The 25,832-nt window shown below is 45.2% G+C and overlaps 1 protein-coding gene across 1 annotated transcript in view; it reads left to right on the top strand.

The window, feature by feature from the left end:
• The window catches only part of CPNE9 (copine family member 9), a 525,181-nt gene that overhangs the window by 404,091 nt on the left and 95,258 nt on the right, over positions 1 to 25,832 (top strand). The window contains exons 9-12 of the mRNA XM_082265785.1: positions 16,309 to 16,412; positions 21,467 to 21,571; positions 21,726 to 21,767; positions 25,431 to 25,506. Coding sequence (XP_082121911.1) covers positions 16,309 to 16,412; positions 21,467 to 21,571; positions 21,726 to 21,767; positions 25,431 to 25,506 — 327 coding nt within the window. The remainder of the gene's footprint in view (positions 1 to 16,308; positions 16,413 to 21,466; positions 21,572 to 21,725; positions 21,768 to 25,430; positions 25,507 to 25,832) is intronic.

Below are 25,832 nucleotides of genomic sequence, written 5' to 3'. Positions count from 1 at the left end.
AGCAACGCAGATGGCAGCACTGGACAAGACATTTTCAAGGTAAGTTTTTCTTCTTACAGATAAGTTAAACAGGGGACAGTTCAGAGGCTAACATTGCTTAAATGCACTAGCCCTGACTGTCCCGGGGGTATTTTTTGTTAAAAAAATTTTTTAGTGTGGAACTCCGCTTTAATGATGTCATTTTTTCCCCACAAATAAAGCTTTCTTTTGGTGGTATTTGATCACCTCTGCGATTTTTATTTTTTGCGCTATAAACAAAATCAGAGCGACAATTCTGGAAAAAGAAAAAAACCTATATTTTTCACTTTCTGCTATATAACATTCCCAATAAAAAATTTAAAAATCAAATGTTTTCATCCTTTAAGGCCAATTTGTATTCTGCTACATTATTTTGCTAAAAAAATCCCAATAAGTGTGTTTGGGTTTTCGCAAAAGTTATCGCGTCTACAAACTAGGGAAAAGATTTGTCATTTTTATTTTTTTTTTTACTAGTAATGGCGGCAATCAGTGATTTTTAGCAGGACTGCGACATTGCGGAGAACAGATCGGACCCCTAACTGACACTTTTGGGGAGACCAGTGACATTACTACAGTAATCAGTGCTAAAAGTATGCACTGTTACTGTAATGATGACACTGGCAGGGAAGGGGTTAACCCAAAGGGTTAAATGTATGGCTAGGGGGTGTTTTCTAACTGTGAGGGGATGGGCTTGTGAAATCAACACAGAGACCTGTGATCCTAAATAGGAGGACCACAGGCGCTCTGTGATCATTCCAGAGGGAACAACTGTCTGCTGTGTTTACAACAGCTAACCGTCCTTCTCTCTCAGCGGGGAGCGATCGCGGGTGCCCGGCAGCAATCACGGCTGCTGGCCCCATGAATCAGCTTCTCCGCAGGATCACTCTCGCGGATCGCTGTACAGGTACGGCGATTTGCACAGTCGAACCAGCCTACCTATATATATATATATATATATATATATATATATATATATATATATATTTATGCAGCGGGTGGTCGGCAAGTGGTTAATAAACACACACTCACCTGTCCCAGGATCCAGCGATGTGGTCACCTGAACCAATCGGGAGTCGCTTCTCCCCCTGGAGCCGGCATTTCAACTGTGGGCACCCAGCTGTGACAAATTGTGGCTTCACAGCCGGGTGTGCACTGCGCATGCGCTAATCGTGCTGCAGCTGCTGAATGGTCCGGCACTCTAGTCTAGAAGACTGCGGCGAGGGAGGGGGAGAGGAGAACTTCCGCCTAGGCGATCCGAGCAGAAGTGGGAGTGGGTACTTGTCAAAACTAGGTACCATCCCCCCCCCCCCCCCATAAAAATGACATGCCTTGCCAAGTGTGGTAGGGGAGAGGGGGGTGTACATAAAACTTCCCCTGTTGGGTGGAGCTCCACCTATAGGGTGAATTTAGACATGCGTCTAATCTCCCTTTCCTCTGAAGCCCGATCTGTGTTCAGCTCATGCTTCAGAGGTTACTGACAGGCGGTAAGAAATCAATGCAACACGCTCCTCCGGTTTTAACCCAATTTTTTTGACAAATACTCTACAACCGCATGCATTGCATTAGCATGTGGTTGCAGGGCATTTGTGACGCTTCCACATTTACTTGAATGTGTAGCATTTGGTGGGCCGATACTACAAGAAAGTAGTGATCAACCAATATAATTTTTTTATTACTGATGCTGATACCGATATTTTGGTCATTTCATATCAGTATCGGCCGATATTGACTGATATTTTCGTACATGAAAAACTGGTACTCTTGTGGAGGGATCTGGGGGTCTAAAAGACCCCAAACCCCTCCTCTGACTTAAAAGCATTCAAAACGCCAAGTTTGGCTGAATTGAATGCTGTCATTTTTTTAAAATCTGGCGCCAGTACCCGGAAGTGACATCATGACATCACTTCCGGCTTTTTACATGGCGACCCGATCAGAGCCGAATGTGGCTTTAATCGGGTCTTCTCTTCGGCAGCCGTGCAGGCTGGTTGCCTGGGTCTCCCGGTGGGACAGGAGACCTTGGCGAGCCACGGAAGGCGGCGGGAGGGGGGGGGGCGTCCCCTCCCGCTCCTTGTAATGAAAGCCGAGTGGGTTCTCAGCCGCATCCGTTGTCATTACAAGACAGCCGACCGTCGGCTATGGATGCCGGTACCGGGGCCATGCCTCTAGCTGCAGGCATCACTCCGGTACAAGCACTTTCCCAAAATATCGGCAATATCGGTAACCTCAGGGGCCGATTCCAATATATCGGGGAAAGTGCAGATCGGCCCTCTATATATCGGTTTTGCCGATAATCCGTCGATCCCTACAAGAAAGTGTTACAGTTTTGCCCAATCAAAAGAGCCCAGCAGCTGCACGCATAGGCTCACTTTTTTTTAGGGCTGTATGCTCCCAGGAAGAAATACCTGTTCTGGGCATTCATCTCTGGGCACATACTACCCTACATGTACAATACCACTGAAGTAGCTGCAAAGAGGCGACATGGGATCAGCAACACTGAGATGCGACAGATGGCAATTGTTTGATATTCATTGCTATTGCAATGTCATTTGGTTACACTTTACATCTCCTAAGACAAGCTCAGCTCAGAGTTGTGTCCTATGCAGATGTGCTCTGAATAAAGAGGGGTTAATTCTATTCCACTCATGTGGCTCGAATCTCCTACATAAAATTCATTACACATAGCAACTTCTGTGTCAGATTATTTATTCCGCTATATTAGCAATTTTGATTAATGATGTATTTAATTGCATTTATATTTATGATTTGCATGTGTGTCTGGGGAAAGGAGGGGGGAGGGGAGATATGAAATGAAATCTTCTCCTCCATTATTGCAGCTCATGATCTTGTATTATGGAGACTGACAATGCTGGAATGTATACGTTTTGTAATGGCAGAGTTGTTTTAAAAGTGATTGTGTCATGCGGAGGGTATGGTTTTTGACCAGTGCATTTATATGACCAAGTCAGACACAGCAGGCAACAGGGAGCTGGAAACCAGTTTAGCCTTCTACCTGGAGATCGACTTTAAAGCTGGAGTGTAATCTGCTGATTTTTGCCTTCCCTGGTTCATCCCTCCCCCTCTCACCACCATGATAGTGAATTTCTGAATATAACTTTTCCATTTTCATTACACACCTTATTTTAGACCCAGTGACAACATCACTGGGTCTCTGTGCTTGTCTTTACAATGCAGTAAGATGATGGCTGGTGGGAGGGGGCCAGCATTTAGAGCTTTGATGTGATTGTAGTGATTAGGTTTACATCTACCCTACATTTTTGCACTACTGCCCCCTAACCGAAGCCCCTTGCATCACTTCTCGAAATTCTGTATATAACCCTATAGAACAGACAGCGCACAGTCCACATGGGCTTTGCTGCTTAACTGCAGACAGGAACAGGAACTTTATTTTAGAGAAAAGACATAGATAGAGCACCAGCATAGATGCAGCTACAAACTTGTAAACACTGCCATCTACTGGTTGAATAATATATCACTACTAAATACTGATGTACAGTAGTTGTTGCACAAAGTACAATTCAGTATTCCAACAACCACTTTTTTAAAATGCCCAAAAGACATACACTATATTGTCAAAAGTATTGGGACACCTGCCTTTACAGTCACATCAACTTTAATGGCATCTCAGTCTTAGTCTGTAGGGTCTAATATTGAGTTGGCCCACCCTTTGCAGCTATAACAGTTATAAGACTGAGAACATCTAGTGACAGGAAAAAAAAGTACTGTGGAGGTAAGTCTCTGAATAGAAAGAAAAGCTGGTTTTGTTGCTTTATTTTTTTAAGCTTTTTACTGACCCTGACATAGATACTACATCAGAGGCTTTGGGGGGCAGCCGCCAGGAGTGTGTGTAAATCTGGCAAGCTGACAGTCAGGTGTCATGTGGAAGCGAGCCAATGGCTGTGCACACCCGCTTCCACACACCCTGGTAGCTGGCAGTCCCATCCCCCCCCCTCCCCCCAGGCCCGCCATGTTTCCCAGGCTCCGTGGACCTATCAGCAGACCTGGAACTGGCATGTTGGGTAGAGGAGAAGGAGATCAGTGAGTGTCTGCTCCCTGATCTCCTCTTCCTGGTAATGACCCAGAAGCAACGTGTAAAACATCACCCCCGGGTCCTGGTCTCACTTTTCCCAGCCAGTATGGCGATCTGCACACCATTCATTTAATTTCCTTTATCCACATACAGTGCCTTGAATAAGGTATTCATACTTCTTGAAGATTTCCACATTTTGTCATGTTACAATCAAAACTGTAAATGTATTTTATGGGGATTTTATGTGATAGACCAGAGTTCCTCAACCAGGGTTCCATGGATTTCTAGGGTTCCTCCAGACGTTGCTAGAGATTCCTTGAGCAATTTCTGCCTCTCAGATAAGTTGCAACTGACACCATTGATCTTTTTAGCTCTCTGTAAGGGTGGAATTCTTCCCATTGACCTCATGTGTAAGGACAGTGGCGGTTTTAGGCACGGACGAACGGGGCAGCCGCCCGGGGCGGCATTTTTTCATAACACGTGGGGGGCGGCATGCCCGGGCCGCGGACCGGTACCGGTCCGTGGATCAAATGGTACCGGACCGCCCGAGCCCCGTTTGCCCATGCCTAAAACCGCCGCAGTCGAGCCGAGGAGCAGAGCATTGCTCCCCCCGAGCCCGCCCATTGTGTGACAATAGCGAATGAAAATTCGCTATTGTCACACTGATCCTCCTCCTGGCCAATCAGGGAGCGGGTCCTCCCGCTTCCTGATTGGCCGAAAGGCAAACCCCACGCCATTGGCCGAGGAGGAGGCGCCGCGGGAGGACTGAGGAGACGTGAAGAGAAGTGAGGTAAGTGCACGGACGGGTCTCGCGGGGGGGAACGCTGGCGCTCTGCATTGAAAAGTGGCACTCTGGCATGGCATCTCTACATTGAAAGGGGGCAATGCTGTGGCGCTCTGCATTAAAGGGGGCAATGCTGTGGTATCTCTACATTGAAAGGGGGCATTGCTGTTTCATCTCTACATTGAAAGGGGGCATTGCTGTTTCATCTCTACATTGAAAGGGGGCATTGCTGTGGCATCTCTACATTGAAAGGGGGCATTGCTGTGGCATCTCTACATTGAAAGGGGGCAATGCTGTTTCATCTCTACATTGAAAGGGGGCATTGCTGTGGCGCTCTGCATTAAAGGGGGCAATGCTGTGGCATCTCTACATTGAAAGGGGGCATTGCTGTTTCATCTCTACATTGAAAGGGGGCATTGCTGTGGCATCTCTACATTGAAAGGGGGCAATGCTGTTTCATCTCTACATTGAAAGGGGGCAATGCTGTTTCATCTCTACATTGAAAGGGGGCAATGCTGTTTCATCTCTACATTGAAAGGGGGCATTGCTGTGGCATCCCTACATTGAAAGGGGGCATTGCTGTGGCACTCTGCATTTATTGGGGGCAACAATGCTGTGGGGGGGGGGGGGCGCCGGGAGGGAGTCTTGCCCGGGGAGCAATTTAATGTAGAACCACCACTGTGTAAGGAGCATTCTTCCCAATGACCTCATGTGTAAGGAGCATTCCTCCCACTGACCATCACACTTTTGTATCTATAGTAAATATTAGCAGTGATTCACTGAGCCTGGAAAGTTATTTCAAGGGTTCCTCTGTGTTGAAAAGGTTGAGAAACATTGTGATAGACCAACACAAAGTGGCACATAATTGTAAAGTGGAAGGAAAATGATAAATGGTTTTCAAGTTGTTAACAAATAAATCTGTGAAAAGTGTGGGGTACATTTATATTCACCCCCTGCCCTGAGTCAATACTTTGTAGAATCACCTTTCACTGCAATTACAGCTGCAAGTCTTTTTGGGGATGTCTCTACCAGCTTTGCACATCTAGGGAGTGACATTTCTGCCCATTCTTCTTTGCAAAATAGCTCAAGCTCTGTCAGATTGGATGGGGATCGTCTGTGAACAGCAATTTTCAAGTCTTGCCACAGATTCTCAATTGGATTTAGGTCTGTACTGTGACTGGGCCATTCTAACACATGAATATGCTTTGATCTAAACCATTCCATTGTAGCTCTGGCTGTATGTTTAGGGTCGTTGTCCTGCTTGAAGGTGAAGCTCCGCCCCAGTCTCAAGTCCTTTGCATACTCTAACAGGTTTTCTTCTAAGATTTCCCTGTATTTGGCTCCATCCATCTTCCCATCAACTCCGACCAGCTTCCCTGTCCCTGCTGAAGAAAAGCATCCCCACAACATGATGCTGCCACCACCATGTTTCACAGTGTGGATGGTGTGTTCAGGGTGATGTGCAGTGTTAGATTTCTGCCACACATAGCGTTTTGCTTTTAGGCCAAAAGGTTAAATTTTGGTCTCATCTGACCAGAGCACCTTCTTCCACATGTTTGCTGTATCCCCACATGGCTTCTCACAAACTGCAAACGGGACTTCTTATGGATTTCTTTCAACAATGGCTTTCTTCTTGCCACTCTTCAATAAAGGGCAGATTTGTGGAGTGCACGACTAATAGTTGTCCTGTGGACAGATTCTCCCACTTGAGCTGTGGATCTCTGCAGCTCCTCCAGAGTTACCATGGGCCTCTTGGCTTCTTCTCTGATGAATGCTCTCCTTGCCTGGCCTGTCAGTTTAGGTGGACGGTCATGTCTTGGTAGGTTTGCAGTTGTGCCATACTCTTTCCATTTTCGGATGATGGATTGAACAGTGCTTTGTGAGATGTGCAAAGCTTGGGGTATTTTTTTTATACCCTAACTCTGCTTTAAACGTCTCCACAACTTTATCCCTGACCTGTCTGGTGTGTTCCTTGGCCTTCATGACGCTGTTAGTCCTCTAAGGTTCTCTAACAAACCTCCGGGGGCTTCACAGAACAGCTGTATTTATACTGAGATTAAATTACACACAGGTTGACTCTATTTACTAATTAGGTGAGTTATGAAGGCAATTGGTTCCACTAGATTTTAGTTAGGGGTTTTAGAGTAAAGGGGGCTGAATACAAATACACGCCACACTTTTCACATATTTATCTGTAAACATTTTTGAAAACCATTTATCATTTTCCTTCCACTTCACAATTATGTGCCACTTTGTGTTGGTCTATCACATGAAATCCCAATACAAAAAACGTTTTTGGTTGGAACACGACAAAAAATGTGGAAAATTTCATGGGGTATCAATACTTTTTCAAGGCACTGTATCTAAATTGGTCCTTATATTTAAAGGCAAACTTTTTTTTTTTTTTTTACTTTTGGATGGAGTGGAGAGAGATTAGAATCTCGGTCAGTTTTTATTACTGTCTGTGTTCCAGTTAGGGAGATTCACACTCTCTTTTTATCCTTTTTACTGTTATCACCCCAAAACAGAAATAGAGGGGACATCTTCCAATAGGGACACTAGTTCTGGATTCCCTCACTTTGTAGGGATTTCCTCCCACTTCCTGTTTTGGCTATGGGGCAGGAAGTGAAGGAAAATCTCCCCAATGGGGACACAGATGGCAAAAAAGACCTCACATGCCTTATAACCCTCCCTAATATATCCAAGATGATAAAAAAAAAAGTTTTACTTTTTTAGTTCTACTTTGATAATCTCTATTTAGACAATTGAGCCGTCTTTCGGATGTTTGCTAAAGTTTCTACATTTTCTGAGAAAAAAAGAGGAGCCAAAGCACGTCCCAGATTTATCATCCGCATCTGTTTCTGATCAGATCTGTCATTATATCAGCTGGAATGCAGAACACAAAATGGAATTTAATGAAAGTAAATGAATCTGTCTGATTCACTGCACTTTACTTCAACTCTCAATTATGAATCATTGTCTGTTTAGCCATTAATTGAGGTGAAGCGAGGGGGAGGAGAAGGGGGGGGGGGGACACAGAATACTGTCTGTGGAATATCACTGCACAGATATGTGTGCGCTCACAGAGGGGCGTCCATTTTTTAATTAAGTGCATGATGATAAGAAAAGAAGACGTATGTATGGATGTGTGACTGCACAACAATGTTTTAATGTATTACTAAACCCACAACAGTAAAATCAGTCTGTACATGCAGTAAAGCATGCTTGTTATACTTACTGTGGAACCTAAGGGGTTAATCCACTGTATTGTGTTAAAAAAAATGCTGTTTGATCCTGGATGGAGGGTTAGGGGTCCTGCAGCCTCATAGGACAGTCAGAGTTGAATGAAAACTCCTCCTACAAGCTTTAACCAGACACTGATAGAAGTCACAAGCCTGCTATATACTGCTGATGGGAAAAGGTATTTTGCAGTTTATATTTACTATAATAATTGCATTTCCATGCTCTGTGTACTGTGAGAGAGCAGATATAGTGAATGCAGGATCTGGGCTTAGTAACACTTTAAGGATCAGCACACAACCATGTTTTGCCTGATAAAACAGTGTTTTTATCCACTACTACTACGCTCACTATCATACAAGATAAGCACTAGTCTGTAAATGGCAAAACAATTGATTCAATTTATTATAAAGATAGTTCTAACATGCAATGATTAGTTACACAATCAATAGATATAGCAAAGAATTAGCATCAATACATCACCGGATGTTGTAGCATCACCCGTTGCCTCACGATTGGGGGACTCCAGCAATCAGCAAGGGGAACACCGGGAAATCGACTCAAGGCACGTATTGCGTCTTCAGAAAAGTCCAGATTTTCCCCAGAGAATCCCCTTTGTTTGTACTATAATTCTGTCAAGTCATTCTTGCCACGCATGGGTAATAAATATTTGCTGTTTAAGCAGCATGCATAGATATGCGCAGTCCATAGATCCGGCGCATGGACGACTCATGCGGACATGCGCAATAACTTGTTTTTAATGACTGTTCATCTTATTCCCACAAGACTGCTCATTTCATTCCCACAAGACTGCTCATTTCATTCCCACAAGACTGCTCATTTCATTCCCACAAGTCATATCTATGATAACAACAGGTTCTCAACCTGAAGCGGCCTTGATTCCCATGAAATAATTTGATAACAGCTGGTTCTCACCGTCAGCTCTATTTTGTCTGATAAAACAACCCTTTTTCACATAATAATGGCATGCATTATTTGGTGAAGATTCAATTACTTTTACCTATTCACTCTCTCTGATCACAATCGTATCACAAACTGCTAAAGTTAAATTGACTTCAATTGGTTCCTTCCTTCCACCCCCACCCCCATCAAAAAGTTTATGAAGTATTAAAAAAGGACCTTTCTATGTTCATTACATACCTTATTTTACACCCATTTATGTCATCACTGGGTCTCTGTGCTTTTCTATGCAACGCAGGCAGATCATATCTGGTGGGAGGGGCTGGCAGGGTGCTGTACATAGTTTCCTAAAAACATCACAGCACCTTGCCTCCCTATACTCCTCTTAAGGAGTCCTCAGCCCAAAAGCAAGCAGTGGGCTGGTTCTTGGGAGAAGTTATGCAAGTATTGATGGGTGGGTGATAGTCTGAAGGTGTGGTTTGCATGCAGATCCCGCTGGGTAATGCCCAGGCATACCTCTCAACCTTTTGAGATGGGAACCAGGGACACCTATTCGCAAAAGTATGCAGGCATAGAAAACACCCCTTGCCACACCTCCCTTAACCACTTCTGGACCAGGAGTTTTTACCCCCCTTAATGTTGAGGGGACTATGCCTTCAGATAGCAGCAATCTGAGCATATGAATTAAATATTACTAATGCCAAATCCTTAATATTGATTAGAACATGAAAGGTTGGGAGTCAAGGATTTTGTTGGCACTTCAAATAATTAAAATAGCTTTTTATTTCAATTCACATAAAAACAGGGAACACACAATATATATTGCATATAAAAATATGGCTTAAAAAACAAGCCCAAAAATGTATATCAGTATGTAGCAGTTAATGGAGTATCAATTTCATACAAAGGTAAAAAGATTTTATATACAAATCCTTAAAGAGGTGAGAGAATTTGGTACCAAGAGAGTCCTGCCGACGGATTGCAGAGGGAACAATGGCCGCCAAGCTGGATCAACCGATGCTGTATTCAATCTATCTTAAATGTATTTTCAATTGCTCAACATGTTTCACCTTTTTCCAGGCTTCATCTGGAGCTTATTTATGAACGACTCTATGCATTTTGTATAAACGGAGACACGTGTCTCAACAGTATTTGTAGTTAACAGGGGGTATTGCGGATTGGTCGTAGCTTGATACTCATGGTAGGTAGAGACGTCTTAGGCGTGTAGCCGCCCACAACTAATATATGCCTGGCTGTTATCAACCAAACCAGTGCTGCTAGAAAGCTCTGTCTAGGAATCTCTCCTAAGAGCCCATAAGGTAAGCACTTATATATGCTCCGACCAAGTATCCACAAAGAACCCCTCCGGATGGGGAATCGCGGCGGTATGCAGTGAAATCTGAGGAAGCCATTTCGGTACAGGAGAGGAGCCGACACAGCTGTGCAAGACTGAAGGGAAGGCCTTTAACCACCTCCCACCCGGGCCATTGTAAATATACGGCCAGGTGGGAGTCTCGTCCTGATCGGACGTTCCGGAACGTCCTTCAGAAGGAGCGAGATCTCGCCGCCGTGGGCACGCGCATCGGCGCAATCTCGATGTGCCTGTGTCCCTCGGACACAGAGCAACAAGATGCGGCAGGAGGGCCCTGTGATTGACCCTCCTGATCACATGACTGCTGTGTCCAATCACAGCCGTCATGTAATGTAAATAGAGCCGTTGTAACGGCTTCGATCTCCTCTCCTCCTGACAGATCCTGTCAGTGAGGAGAAGAGGAGAGGATCGGTGCTGCAGCCGGGGTGATCAGTGAGTATTTCTAATTACTCACTGATCACAGGGGGGGTCTGTGCTGGTAATCAGAACATTGATTACCAGTGCAGCCCTGGGGGGAGGGGGTGCCACTAGAGCCACCAGGGATGCCCACCCATGACCACCAGGGATGCCCACCATGGCCACCAGGGATGGCAAACAGCGCTCAGAGAGCCTGCCAGTGGTGCCCCCCTATCAGTGCTGCCCACCAATTCCATCTATCAGTGCTGCCCACCAGTGCTCGTTATTGCCATCTATCAGTGCTGCCCACCAGTGCCCATTATTGCCCACCAGTGCTGCCTATCAGTGCCCATCATTCCCCCCCAGCAGTGCCGATCAGTGCCGCCCATCAGTGCCACCTATTAGTGCCCATCAGTGCCACCTATCAGTGCCCATCAGTGCCGCCGATCAGTCCCCATCAGTGCTGCCTATCAGTGCCCATCAGCGCTGCCTATCAGTGCCCACCAATGCTGCATATCAGTGCTATCTATCAGTACCACATATCAGTGCCCATCAGTGCTGCATATCAGTGCTACCTATCAGTGCTGCATATCAGTGCCACCCCATCAGTGCCACCCCATCAGTGTCTCCTCAGCAGTGCCTGTCAGTGCGGCGTCATCAGTGCTCATCAGTGCAGGAAAAAATGTTCTATTTACAAAATTTTATAACCTAAACAAAAATACTTTTTTTTTTTTTTTCAAACTTTTCGGTCTTTTTTTATTTGTGCACCAAAAAAGAAAAAACCTGGCGGTGATCAAATATCACCAAAAGAAAGCTCTATTTGTGGGAAAAAAATGACACAAATTTGGTTTAGGTACAGTGTTGCATGACCGCGCAATTGTCATTCAAAATGCAACAGCGCCAAAAGCTGAAAATTGGTCTGGGAAGGAAGGGGGTTTAAGTGCCCAGTATTGAGGTGGTTAAAGATGATATTCAAAAGAAAATCTTAAAACGGTATTAAACCCAAACGAACAAAAGGTAATACACTGCAGCTTACCAACCAATCATTAGATGTGGTGGCTGCATAACTTTTCTTTTCTTTGTTTTTTTCCCCCTCTGTTACCACCTGGTGATCTGGCCAGTATACACCTCCTGTATAAGTGAGACACAATTCTGGAAGAATGATCACAGGAGGCACAACAGACAGTTTGGGGGGGGGGGGGTAGATAGCAAGCGATTGTGCTGCAAGTTTGAAAATGACTTGCTAAGCTATTGCTAGACTTGCCCGGTGTAATGTGAGAATTACCTACCCCGTGAGAAAAACCTACCCCTCGTCACTTCCTGCCAGGAACAGCTGAGCAGCGCAGCAGTGCGCATGCTCACAGCCCCGGATACCTAATGGAGCAGCTGAGGATCAGACTAGTGCGCATGCGCACTAGTATGAAACGATCACGGTGTCCGTGAAAAAAACCTACCCACGCGGCGGTTACATAAAACAGCTGGGCTGCAATACGAGTCATCTCCGCTCCTGTCCCGGTCACTTCCCTGATCTGGGCTAGTAAATATAAAAGTGGCTCTCGGCTCCGTGATTTATATTTTCATACACCCGCCGCCGCTTTTATATTTACTAGCCGAGATCAGGGAAGTGACAGGGACAGGAGCGGAGATGATTCATGTTGCAGCACAGCTGTTTTAATGTAACCGCCGCGTTACACACAGTGCCGTGCAACCGGAAGTGACGAGGGTAGGTTTTTCTTACGGGTAGGTAATTCTCACGGAACACCGGCTTCACATTGCATGACTCCAGATCAACTTTCTTTGCAAACATTCTGCAAGCCTGCTGCAATTTCTGGTTCAGTTATATTGAGCAATAGTCATCCCACCACAGGGGGCACTGTGACTTGCAGAGCTCTTGCTGTAGATTCACCCCTGCAACTTTTCTCTTGCTAGAGACTTGCCATGCAAATTTGCTACAAATTGGAAAAGTGTCAACTAGAATTTGTGCTTTAAGTGCTCTGCAAGTGTACAACTTGCCCATGAAAATGTTCAGCAAGTGAACAAGACTTACAATTCAACACTGCCACAAATGTGTGACAAGTTATCCTTGCTAACTGGGAGGGGAGTGTTAGTTGTACTAGCAGATTTAAATACACTTACAAACTTAAACTAAACTCCAGCTAACGCTTTATATTTAGTTTTAGCAACAGTTTTTTCTCCTTTTGAGTTTTACATGAATAAATAAAAGCTGATCACTGTAAGCATCCCTGCCAGTGTTAAATGGTTTGTCTTATCCCTGTAAATGGATACATTCTGTAAGGCTTCATTCACACCTGAGCGCATTGTTTTCAGGCGTTTTTTTTTTTTAGCGTTTCTGTGGTGTTTTTTCAGGCGTTTTTTCAGGCGTTTTTCCAGGCGTTTCTTTGGGGGCGTTTTTCCTGGTGTTTTTCAGGCGTTTTTTTGGGGCATTTTCAGCCGTTTTTTCAGACGTTTTTTGCAAGAGTTTGGAGGCAGGCATTGACATCTAACAAAATCGCTTGTAATCTGCCAAAAAGAAGCTCATGTACTTTTTTGAGCTTCAGGCGTTTTGCTACAGGGGCCATTGAAATGAATGGGATTTTGCTTGTTGGGCGTTTTGAGACTTCAGAGATGAGCGTTTTATGAGCTGAAAAACTCTCAGGTGTGAACAGGGCCTTAGAGAGTTTATGCTGTAAAAAACAGACTTGCTGGCTGGATCAGGAGATAAAAATAGAAGAAAGAAAGCCTGAAATAGAACGAATGCAGCAATCACATCTAAGAATTGGCAAGCTGCAATCTAATAAATGTTTGCTTTCGGATTTACTACTGCTTTGAAGATGCCACTGGACTGTAAATCTGTGAAAAGGGTCAGATTCCCGGCAGGACGGGTTGCGGGCATTTCCTTCCTCTGTAGCGGTACGGTGGGATGCCGGATGTGGCCCCGCGGGTACAGCTGGCTGTGTGAAGCTTACATTCGCAGACTTGATGAGCTGAACACACAAAGATGCTGCTGAAAAGACAGTCATTTCCAGCAATTATCGTCAGCCAGGCTAACACTTCATCAGCCGCAGTGTCACATCGGATACATTTTAATTACAGGAGTACAGGAGGTACAAGATGAGCCGTCACCGCAAGGAGCCCTCTGGGGGCAAAAAAGGAAGGAGATCACTGCTTACCATATGTGTGAGCGCTCCCATGTGACATCTATATGACACAAACATTGTACATGAGGAAACTGAATGGAGAACTTTCTTAAAGTGACACGAAACCATATCCTTATTTTCCTAACTAACCAATACATAAATGTAAGCAGGTGCAGTTAGCCAGTCTGCCACTAGGTGACTCTGTTCAGAATATTGTCTGGTTACAGAAAGTAGCATCATCAGGTGCTAGGCCCCTTTTAGGTAGAGCCCTTCGGCAGCAATGCCATGGGTAAGTCAGTGCCCTGTTATATGCCAGGCTATGAGGAGCACTAGGGCACTTGGGGCATGGGAGCCAAACATCCCATTCCAGTACAGATGTGACCAGCATGTGGAGGCCCTGGACAGGGCAGGAGGTCGGGGAGAAGTAGACCTGCACCCAGGAGAGCCACCTGTAGGCTTCCTGACCCTTATTTTTGACAAGTACCCTTCCCCACTTCAACGAGGTCCCTCAGAAGTTCGCTCCCCCCCCCCCTCCTTCCTCCACCGCCAGGCCAGTAGGAAAAAGCGCAGCACGCTTCGCGTATGCGCAGTAAGGATCTGGCTGTGAAGCTAAAAGGTTTCACTGCCGATAACCCTTACCACGAACGGCGTCGGCAGCACCCGAGAGCCAAGGCGAGAATCATCTGGGGTGCCGTCAGATAAGTGTCCCAATCAGGGCTGCTGTTAGAAATCGTGGGGCCCCTTACAGACTACCTGGCAGGCCCCCCCCCCCAAGGAAATATTAAAGAAATATTTAGCTAAAATTACAACAAAATCACTATTAGCAGACACAAATATAACATAACTCACATAATTCCTGCTAAATCTAAAAAAAAACTATGTTAAATAAAGAAGATGAGATGAGAAAAATATACAGGCTGGGCAGTTGGAGCTCAGTGATCAGAGAGACAGAGAGAGAGAGAAACAAAGTTACAAATAAACTCCGGAGCAGAGATAAGTGCTGAGAGGGGGGACCACACAAGGGAGGGGGATTAGTGAGGGACAACTGTCTCTTTCTCAACAGATAAAAGCTGATAGCAGGGAGAGGGACAGAGCAGATTCAGGTGCTGGAGGAAGATTTCTGTATTTGTTGTCCATCACTAATTCCCCTCTCTGTGTGGGCCCCCCTGTGTGCTCGGGCCCCCTACAAGAGGGTTGGTGGTCCCCCCCTATCAGCGGCCCTGGTCCCAATATTAACAGTCAGCAGCTACAGTGTTTACGCGCGATTGTCAGTTAAAGTAACGCAGTGGTCATGAAGGGGGGTAAAAGTGATAATAAAGCTTTGTGTTTTTTTTTTTTTTTTTAAGTAACAAACATGTTCTACTTACCTGCTCTGTTCTTTTTCACGGAGTACTGAGCAGCCCTGGTCTTCTTCTTTTTGAGTCCCTCGTGGACGCTCTTGGCTCCTCCCTTTTGAGCAGTGCCCCCATAGAAAGCTGCTTGCCCTTAGGGCACCGATGCATGCTCGCTCCTGAGCCACCTCTTTATGCATCCATAAGACACATAAATCTGTGGCTGCCCGTCCTGCTCTCTCCTCATTGGCTCCCGCTGTTGTCGCAGCCAATGAAGAGAAAGAGTCCACATACAGCCGAGGCTATCGTATACATCGTTGGATCGGAGGGGGCTCAGGTAAGGTTTGGGGGGCACTGCACACAGACAGTTAGAATGCATGAAGGTAAAAAAATTAAGCCCTTAGAACCACTTCAATGAAAATGCTACAAAACTGTAACCACGTTGTAAAAAATACCCAATCGGGTGCAAGGAAAACAAAACAAAAAAATCTTGCATGTGATTGGATGATGGAAATCAGCAAAGCTTTACTGCATTTACTAAGCCCTGGGGAACAGATGCACAGTCTATTTGCCTTTAGTAAGGCTGCGTTCCCACCTAGGCATTCCAGATCGTGAGCAGAATTCCCACGATTCCTGAATCGCCGCAAAATGCAGAACTAGTTTGCAATCTCGTTACTTTTAATAGCACCCCAAATGTCGGCTGACAAATTACAGCAAAATCGTTCAAACAGAATTGTGGGGCGCCTGTCACCCAAAAGAAGAACTTAATTCTGGGCGACAGGCGTCCTGTGATTTTGTTTGCGCGATTTGGCCACGATTTGTCGGCAATCACAGCAAAATCACGCCGTGATTGGGGTGCCATTAAAAGTAACAGGATCGCAAGCACGTCCCATGTTTTGCGGTGATTCCAGAATCACAGGCGATCCGGAACGCCTAGGTGTGAATGGAGCCTAAATCCACCCCAAAGTGGACATCCATTTGTTGTAAAGTATTTGTGTGTAAATCGGAATAAGCCCTGTCCTTATTCCTTGACTGTAACCGTTGTTTTCTTCGTCTTTTAGGATATTGTTACTATGCAGCTGTGCGCCAACAAGCTGGACAAGAAAGACTTCTTTGGAAAGTCGGACCCTTTCTTGGTGTTCTACCGCAGCAATGAGGACGGAACGTACGTAAGACTGATCGAGGCGAATGTTTAGGGACCATTCTATTAACATGGAGAAAGGGAAAGTGGGAATGTTGTCCCAAAAGATTCCAACTGTAGTTTCTTCTATGCAGGAAATGAAAACAGACATAAAACTGCCCATAAATGGGTAGAATTTCAAAGGAAAATTCATAGGAAAGAATGTTTTAAGAAAGTCAAAGAAGCAGGATGAAAAAAAATGTATCGAACAAATGTATTTCTAACAATGTATGTGGTTTTCATTCAGTAAGGCCCCATTCACACTTGTGTGACTTGTCATGGGACTTTGGACCCCAAAGTAGCATAACAAGTTGCACCCTATGTTTCCCAATAAATACCCTTCATATCTGTGTGAGTTAAAGTCATAGCGACTTAAAGTAGTTTCTGCACTACTTTGGTCTGACTTTCGTGTGACTTGAGGGCCAAAGACTTCAATATAAACCCTCAAAAGTCACATAAAAAGTCACATAAAAGTGCGTGATATACATGCGACTTGTGCAAGAAAATAATGCCGGTGTTCCGTGAAAAAACCCTACCCGTGAAAATTCCTTACCCTCGTCACTTCCGGTGCACCTACGTCATGGAACAGCTGAGCAGCTTACCAGTGCGCATGCTCACAGCTCTGGAGGGTAGGGAATTTTCACGGGGGAGTGTTTTGTAACGTTACACCGCATCAGCTGTTGCCGCGGGTACATTAAATCATGTCCGCTGCAACATGAAATCATCTCCGCTCCTACCCCTGTGACTTCCCTGATCTTGGCTACTAAATGTAAAAGCGGCGGTGGGTTTATGACAATATAAATCACGGAGCCGTGATCTCCGTGATTTATATTGTCATACACCCCCCGCTTTTACATTTAGGAGTTGAGATCAGGGAAGTCACAGGGGGAATCGGATGAGAACGGACTGCCTGTCCATTCTCATCCGGTCCCACCCGATCCGATCCGCTGCACCGATGGAAAATAGGGTTTCCATCCGTCCAGATTTGACGGATCGGATGTCAGTGGACATGTCTCCGCTGACATCCGCTGCCCCATATAGATGCATGGGGCATCCGTTCAGATCCGCCTGAAAAACTGACAGGCGGATCTGAACGGTCCGCCTGTGTGAAAGGGGCCTAAGTTTGTTAGTGTATTTAAATCTGCTAGTACAACTAATAACACTCCCCTCCCAGTTAGCAAGGATAACTGTGTTGAATTGTAAGTCTGTTAACGTGCTGCACATTTTCATGGGCAATTTGTACACTTGCAGAACACAAAGGGCTCTTTCACACAGGCGATCCGATCAGATCCGCCTGTCAGTTTTTTAGGCGGATCTGATCGGATCCTCCATGTAGCTCTATGGGGCAGCGGGTGTCAGCGGAGACACCTCCGCTGACACCCGCTGCCATCCGCATCCGATCCTGTCTGTGAAATCTGGACGGATGGAAACCCTATTTTTCCATCCGTTCAGTAATCGGAGCGGATCGGATCTGATGAGAGTGGACAGGCGGTCCGCTCTCATCCAATCCCCCATAGAGGGCAGCGGGGACTGAGACATGGATCGCGGATCCATCCCCGCTGAGCAATACGGATCCGCCTACGGAGGCGGACTGTGCGAAAGAGCCCAAATTCTAGTTGACACATTAAATCATGTCCGCTGCAACATGAAATCATCTCCGCTCCTACCCCTGTGACTTCCCTGATCTTGGCTACTAAATGTAAAAGCGGCGGTGGGTTTATGACCATATAAATCACGGAGCCGTGATCTCCGTGATTTATATTGTCATACACCCCCCGCTTTTACATTTAGGAGTTGAGATCAGGGAAGTCACAGGGGTAGGAGCGGAGATGATTTCATGTACCCGCGGCAACAGCTGATGCGGTGTAACGTTACAAAACACTCCCCCGTGAAAATTCCCTACCCTCCAGAGCTGTGAGCATGCGCACTGGTAAGCTGCTCAGCTGTTCCATGACGTAGGTGCACCGGAAGTGACGAGGGTAGTGAATTTTCACGGGTAGGGTTTTTTCACGGATAGGGTTTTTCCCCCTAATACTTACCTGAGCCCCATCTCAATCCAGAGTCTCTCCCTTCTCTCCCTTCTCATTGGCCAATGGTTCCGGCTGCTGCCAATCAAGTCAGTGAGCCCATGAGGAGGGAGAGGGGGCAGGGCTGAGCCACAGCTCTGTGTCATAGAGCTGCGGCTCGGCTTGGGTTCCCCACATAGCAAGCTGCAGGAGGGAGGGGCCAGGAGTGCCGGCGTGAGACCCAAAAAGTGGAGGATTTGGGCTGCTCTGTGCAAAACCACTGCCCGTGCTCTGTGCAAAACCACTTTCCCGTGTTGTCATCTGTAGTGTGAACCCAGCCTAAGGATTTCCATTCAAAATTCTATCCATCTATGGCCAGCTTAAGACTGGCACGGTACAGATATTTTCTTTATCTCTATTTTTTACAATATATGCCCACTACTGTGTTCCCACAGCTCTCACCTTGCATTGTAACATATCTTTAAGGTGACAGCAGTGGGAGCACAGTGGTGATGGAAAGTGGTCACGAAAACTTTTTGGACTTGTTTATTGATTTATTAACTTTCCCATATGAATGTCACACTACCTTCAGATGAACTGTTACTTTAAACACAACTGTTCATTAGAATTTGTATGTGTTTCATTTATACATTAAATTTTCTTTGTATTTAATACTGATACAGTTTGTATATTGGCATGATAGTATACTATATATCACATGATTACAAAGTGCAAATGTTGTATACAGTTATTTTATTGAGCACTGTAGATGCATTAATATGAATAGATGGTAGCACTTCACTTATTTAAATTGAATGCTCACAAAGCAGTGACTCTGACATTCACAAACATTCACTGCAAGTACATCTTCCAGGTGCATGTGTTATAAATGACGATGATTCATTCACCACCAGTGAATGCTTGGTCAATGTCACATTCACTACTTTATAACTATGCCCTATAGCAGGGGTGGGGAACCTTTTTTTCTGCCAAGGGCCATTTAGGTATTTATAAAATCATTCGGGGGCCGTACAAAATTATCAACTTAAAAATGTGCCTGTTATATTTGGTCAAAAATTTAATTAACTCACCCCTAACGTGATGGCTGCAACTACTTCTCTTTGGTGTGTGATGTTAGCTGGTATTGATGATGTTGCTACTCGCAACTGCTTTTCCAGGTGTGCGTCGGTCAGTCTGGAATGCAGTCGACTTTATGGTGGTAAGCTTTGAAAAGAACTGCTGGCGGGTAATGCTGGTGGGTATAGCTGGCTGGTACTGCTGGTGGGTACAGCTGGCTGGTACTGCTGGCTTGTACTGTGGGTACTGCTGGCTAGTACTGCTGGCTCAGGCTGGTACTGCTGTGGGTATTGCGGATTCAGGCTGGTACTGTGCTGTAGATACTGCCTTGGGTACTGCTGGCTAAGGCTGGTACTGCTGGCTGGTACTGTGCTGTGGGTACTGCTGGCTGGTACTGCTGGCTAGTACTGCTGGCTGGTATTGCTGTGGGTACTGCTGGCTGGTACTGTTCTGTAGGTACTGCTGGCTGGTACTGTTGTGGGTACTGCTGACTCTGGCTGGTACTACTGTGTGTACTACTGGCTCTGGCTGGTACTGCTGTGGGTACTGATGGCTCTGGCTGGTACTGCTGTGAGTACTGCTGACTCTGGCTGGTACTGCTGTGAGTACTGCTGGCTCTGGCTGGTACTGCTGTTGAGTACTGCTGGCTCTGGCTGGTACTGCTGGTTCTGGCTGGTACTGCTGTGTGTTCTGCTGGCGGTAAATACTGGCTAGCAGCGGCGCCGCACTGGAGGGGGTGGAAGAGGCAATGTTTCCTGTATTTGTCACAGGAGGAGTGCATTTGATATCACTCCGCCTGTGACTCACTCAGACTGTCAGAACGGAGCCGGAACTATACAGGAAGCATTGGCTCCGTTCTGACAGATCAGCTGAGAGACACAGACTCCGCTGCAAGGGGGGCCGGACCAAATGACTTCGAGGGCCGCATACGGCCCCCGGGACGTAGGTTCCCCACCCCTGCCCTATAGTGTTCTCTTGGCACTCAGAACTATAAACAAGTATCTTTTTTTCATAAAATACTTTTTACTTTTTTTAATCCTTTGTTGCATCCCAGTGCTGATCTCCTTCAGCTCTTTCAGCCACTTTGTGCAGCCTACATGCTTAACCACTGGCTGTGCACTATGGCACAGCCAATGATGACAATGGTGGACCATGCTTATGCAATGTCTTAGCATGGTTGCTTATACTCACCACCAGACAAGCATGTGGCAGAGTGACAACAAAGGAGCACTATTAGGAGACAGTTGTCACCCTGTAATAGAAAGTGCCTGAAAAAGGACCTTCATCCTAAGATCAACATATAGTTTTTAATAAAAGCTGCAGATTTGAAAAGAGTAAAAATAACTGTTGAGATTATATTACGTGTTAAAGCTTACATAAGGTTTGATTGGGGCTGAATTTATCTTATACCTGCTGATGTTCTTATCTGTCTCTTGGGGACTCTCTTGGTGAGATCTTTGCATTGAGGTCCTGATTCTGCACGCCAGCTATGCCCATTATAAGAGGCTCTCACTCTTCCTGCTGAATTTGTCATTTATTTTATATATTTCTTACATTAGGGGGATTGTGAAATGTCTATTTTGTAGAAGGAAGAATGAGGGTGAAGAAGAGAATGGAAGGGTATGGAGAGATTCCACTGCTGAATACTACAAGATTATTGAAAGCCAGTGGTTAAACCGATTAAAGTCAGCCAATGACAAAAACTCCAACCCAGCCATTGATTGAAATCGCCATAATAACCAAAATATCATTTTAAAATGATTTGTCTGCCCAAGACAGATATGAGTATTTTTTAGTGGCCATGGAAGGTGGTTGGTGATAGGTAGAGTTTTCATTTTTGAGTCATACAAAAGGTAGTCCAAAAAGTTAGTCCAACCAAGACTAAACTGTCTAATTTGGGCAATGCCCATTTGGCTACATGAAACATTTTTGTTCTTATATTCTCCATATTTACAGGTTCACGATTTGTCACAAGACAGAAGTTGTGAAAAACACACTGAACCCCGTATGGCAACCGTTCACCATCCCCGTGAGGGCTTTATGTAACGGTGACTATGACAGGTGTGAGAATCCTTATCCCGTTCCATGGTGGAAAGCATTTTACCACTTTGAAAATCATTTTTTTTCTTGAATATACAACACATTCACAACAACTCCTATTCATTCTTAACTCTTATCTTTATTTTATTTCCAAAAATTCTCGACCTTCTTGCAGGACAGTGAAAGTGGACGTGTATGACTGGGACAGAGGAGGGAGGTAAGTCATGTCACACATGAATGCATTACACATGTGCTTATACTGTCAGCATGGAAATCTTACCCTGGCATACATGGGAGACAACCTGGAATAGATTTAGTTACATTTTTTTGGGTATGAGTTTTAGCAACCTGTTTTGCCAACCTGAAGATAGGATTTATTGTGTTGTTTTATCCAGTAGACCTGTCCAGATATTTCGGAAGGTGGATATGATTGCCAGTAGTGAGGGGTGACCCAGAAGAACTAAACACAACTGGACACTTCCAACACACAGCTAACATTCTACATCTCTAACAGGTCCAACTACCCACCAGGACAACCTTGGCTAGGTTGGTCCTTTCCTTATTTGGCCAGTAGGTAGGATGTCATCTGCCAGGGAGGATGTGGCATAAGTTCAGCTAGTTTTGTCAACCTGAAGATAGGATTTATATGGCTTAGTTTTATCCAGTAGACCTGCCTAGATATTTCAGAAGGTGGATATGAGTGCCAACAGTGAGGGATTACACAGGACACAAGATTAACTATACACAACTGGACACTTCCAACACACAGCTAACATTCTACATCTCCAGCAAGTCCAACTACCCACTAGGACAGCCTTGGCTAAGCTAGTCCTTTCCAGATTTGGCCAGTTGGTAAGATGTCATCTGACAGGGAAGATGTGGCATAAATGCAGCCTATTTTGCCAACCTGAAGATAGGATTTATTATGACTAAAGCCCCATACACACGCACAGATTGTTGGTCGTAAATTGTCGGCCAACGTCCAATCTGCCAATTGTAGGCTTGTTAGTATGATGCTTCCGACAACCAACTGCGAATTTTCGGCCGAAAAAAATCTGGTGTGCAGGCTATAAAATTTTTGTTGGCCAACAACAGAACGGCCGATTGTTCCTTAGTCAGTACAGATTTCGGCAGACAAAAATCAGATGAGCAAGACTGGGCATGCTCAGAGAAGAAAAAACACACGGAAAGTCAACCATCACATGACATCACTTCTGAAGTTGTTTTTTGTTGGCCAACAAAAGTCCAGTGCAAGTCTAGAGCACATTTCAACCAACAAACAACACTGGACAAAAGACGGCCGATCGGTCGGCCAACAATCTGTGCGTGTGTACGGGGCTTTAGTTTTATCCAGTAGACCTGCCCAGATTTTTCAAAAGGTGGGTATGAGCGCCTGTGGTGAGGGGTGACACAGGACACAAGATGAACTATACACAACTGGACACTTCTTTATTTCAGAAAGTGGAAAGTGGATAGGAGTACCAACGGTGAGGGGTGACATGGGACACAAGATGAACTATACATAACTGGACACTTCCAATGCACATCCAGCATTGCACATCTCCAACAGGTCCAACCACACACTAGGACAACCTTGGCTAAGCTAGTTCTTTCCTGGTTTGACCAGTAGTTAAGATGCCATCTTCCAGGGAGGGTGTAGCATAAGTGCAGCCTGTTTTGCCAGCCTGAAGATAGGATTTATCATGACTTAGTTTTATCCAGTAGACCTGCCCAGATTTTTCAAAAGGTGGGTATGAGCGCCAGTGGTGAGGGGTGACACAGGACACAAGATGAACTATACACAACTGGACACTTCCTATACACAGCCAACATTCCACATCTCCAACAGGTCCAACCACCTACTAGCTTAACCTTGGCTAGCCTAGTCATTTCTTATTCTGGCCAATAGATAGAATGTCATATGCCAGGGAAGGTGTGGCATAAGTGCAGCAATTCATAACAGCCAATTGTCTTTCATCTATAATATGATCAATTGCCATAGGTAAACCAGTCAGTCATTATACTAAATGTATCCAAATCAGGTGGTGATTTTACCAAGCTTAATTTAGCATCGCAACTACTAAATTTGCCTTTACCAAAATGTCATCAAAATTAGCCTGTGCTATGTGGACTGCTTTACATAGAGATAAATCACACAGCTTTGTTTTCTAACAAAACCATGTCAGCACGTACGTAAAAAATACAGACCAACAGGGGCGTAACTACAGGGGTTGCAATTGCAACCGGGCCCCATGCTCCAGGGGGCCTGTGCAGCTCCCCTGTACACCTGGATAGGAGGGGCGGTGTGGGCAGCATGTAGAGAAATCACTGTCCTCCTTTTTCCTCCTGTAGCTGCAGGAGGAAAATGGAGGGGATTGGTTCCTCTGTATGCTGCCCCCCGCCACTCGTCCTATCCAGTTCACTTGTGTTCTGCTGTCTCTGGGCCCCTGTGTGCTCCCCTTGTTCCCCCCCGCCCCACTATGCTGCCCCCCCTCCCACTGTGCCCCCTCCCCTTTGCTGCCGGCTGCTGCAGGGGACGTGTCACTATAGAAAACCAGGACGGGGTTGGTAAATATGTAATTTACCAGCTCCTTCCTTTTCTGAATGGACAGAGTCATAGTCAGTGAAATTGTAAAAAAAATAAAATAAAATGATAAAAAGTAATACAATTAAAATGCCCAAGAAAAAAAAACGACTGACTCCAGTGGGTGAACTTCCAGGATCGCAAAGGTCACACTTGCAACCGGGCCCTGGCATTCCGCCACCGTGGGCATGCCCCAAGATGGCAGGAAGGGGCCCACTGCAGAACTTGTGAAAGGGTCCCCCTGTGGGACCATAATAAAGGGCCCCGCAATGATCGTAAAGGGCCTCAGGATAAGTGAGAAGAGCCCCAGGCTTGAAGGGAAGGGGCCTGGCCAGGGGTCCAGGGGGCCCTTCATGGTTTCTTGCACCGGGGCCCTGAAGGTTCTAGTTACGCCTCTGCAGACGAAACTGTATTGACAGATGAAACTACATTTTTTTTCTAGGTGCACTCTGAAAAAGTATGTTTCCTAAAAGTTTTTGTAAAAAAAAGTAAAAAGTAAGACATTTTTAATGAAAATTAGAAAGAATTTTTAAGAAGCTTCTGAAACCACCAAGGTCTTACACTGCTAACTGGGAACAAATCAGAATAGCGAGGGATTACACAATCTCCTAGACAGCCAATCATGATGATCACATGAGGTTTTTTTACTAGCAAACATGCTTCTTCTTAGAGCTGCCACCAGAAGGCAAAGTTATGATTGAGGCCAGCAAGCTGTCACAGTGTATTGCTATGTATACAATGCATTCATGTATGCATTTTTTTTTAAATATTTGTGTCCATTTGTAATCTTACAATAGCCAAGAAGAGCATTTATTAAAGAGGGCACCAAATGAAAGTTGTATATGTCCAAAGTTAAAATTATTAGTTATTGTCATGATTACTAATGCATACCAACACTGCTAAATTGAATCTGGGCATCCAGGATTCAGTGGCCTCTGGTCACAAAGGGTTCATCTATTTCAGGTATGGCATTTTATACATACTTATATTGATCCAGCTTGGACCAGTGTAACTATGCATACCGTATATCATTCCTGTGGGGTCCCTGTGGAAGCTGAACACCGCTCCTCCAGGGGTCTCCACTGGCTTCTCGGTCCCATTCCGAGCAGCTACCCTGCTGCATTGTGAACACAGGAGGCCAGCCGCTTGGCACGGGCGCCATTCAGAGAATGCTTTGCATTGAAAGCTTATATAAAATATCCATATTTTGAATTCTTCTGCAAAGCCTTGCTGGCATTGTAAATATAACTGTAGGCTGTTCTAACTGAGACTTTACTTTGCTGTCATTTTTTTTAGCCATGACTTCATTGGGGAATTTACTACAAGCTACAGAGAGTTATCCAGAGGACAGAGTCAGTTCAGCGTATACGAGGTGAGAATTCTGTGTTTGTAGTTATTGCATGTCTGTGATGTCTCAGCGCTCCCATATGACTCAGTAACCGGGACTGTGCTAGTCATACTTATGGGATACGTGTAAATATGAAGGTTCGTTTAAAGTGCACCTGTATGCTGTAAAAGGGAAGGGCAGGAGAGGTAAGCAAAATTATGTGGTGGGGTTAAACAGCACCTTGAGATAAAAAGTTAGGCTTCATGCACACTAAAAAGCTAAAAACTGCTTTAGAAACGCTGGACAAAAAACGCTAATGTTGTAGCTTTTTTGCTGGTGTTTAGCAGTGTTCAGCCTATTGTGTAAGTTCT

This window comes from Pelophylax lessonae (genome assembly GCF_965119305.1).
Source record: "Pelophylax lessonae genome assembly, chromosome: 8".
NCBI lineage: Eukaryota > Metazoa > Chordata > Amphibia > Anura > Ranidae > Pelophylax > Pelophylax lessonae.
Note: the sequence above shows the minus strand (reverse complement) of the source record. Positions and strands in the feature narration are given on the sequence as shown.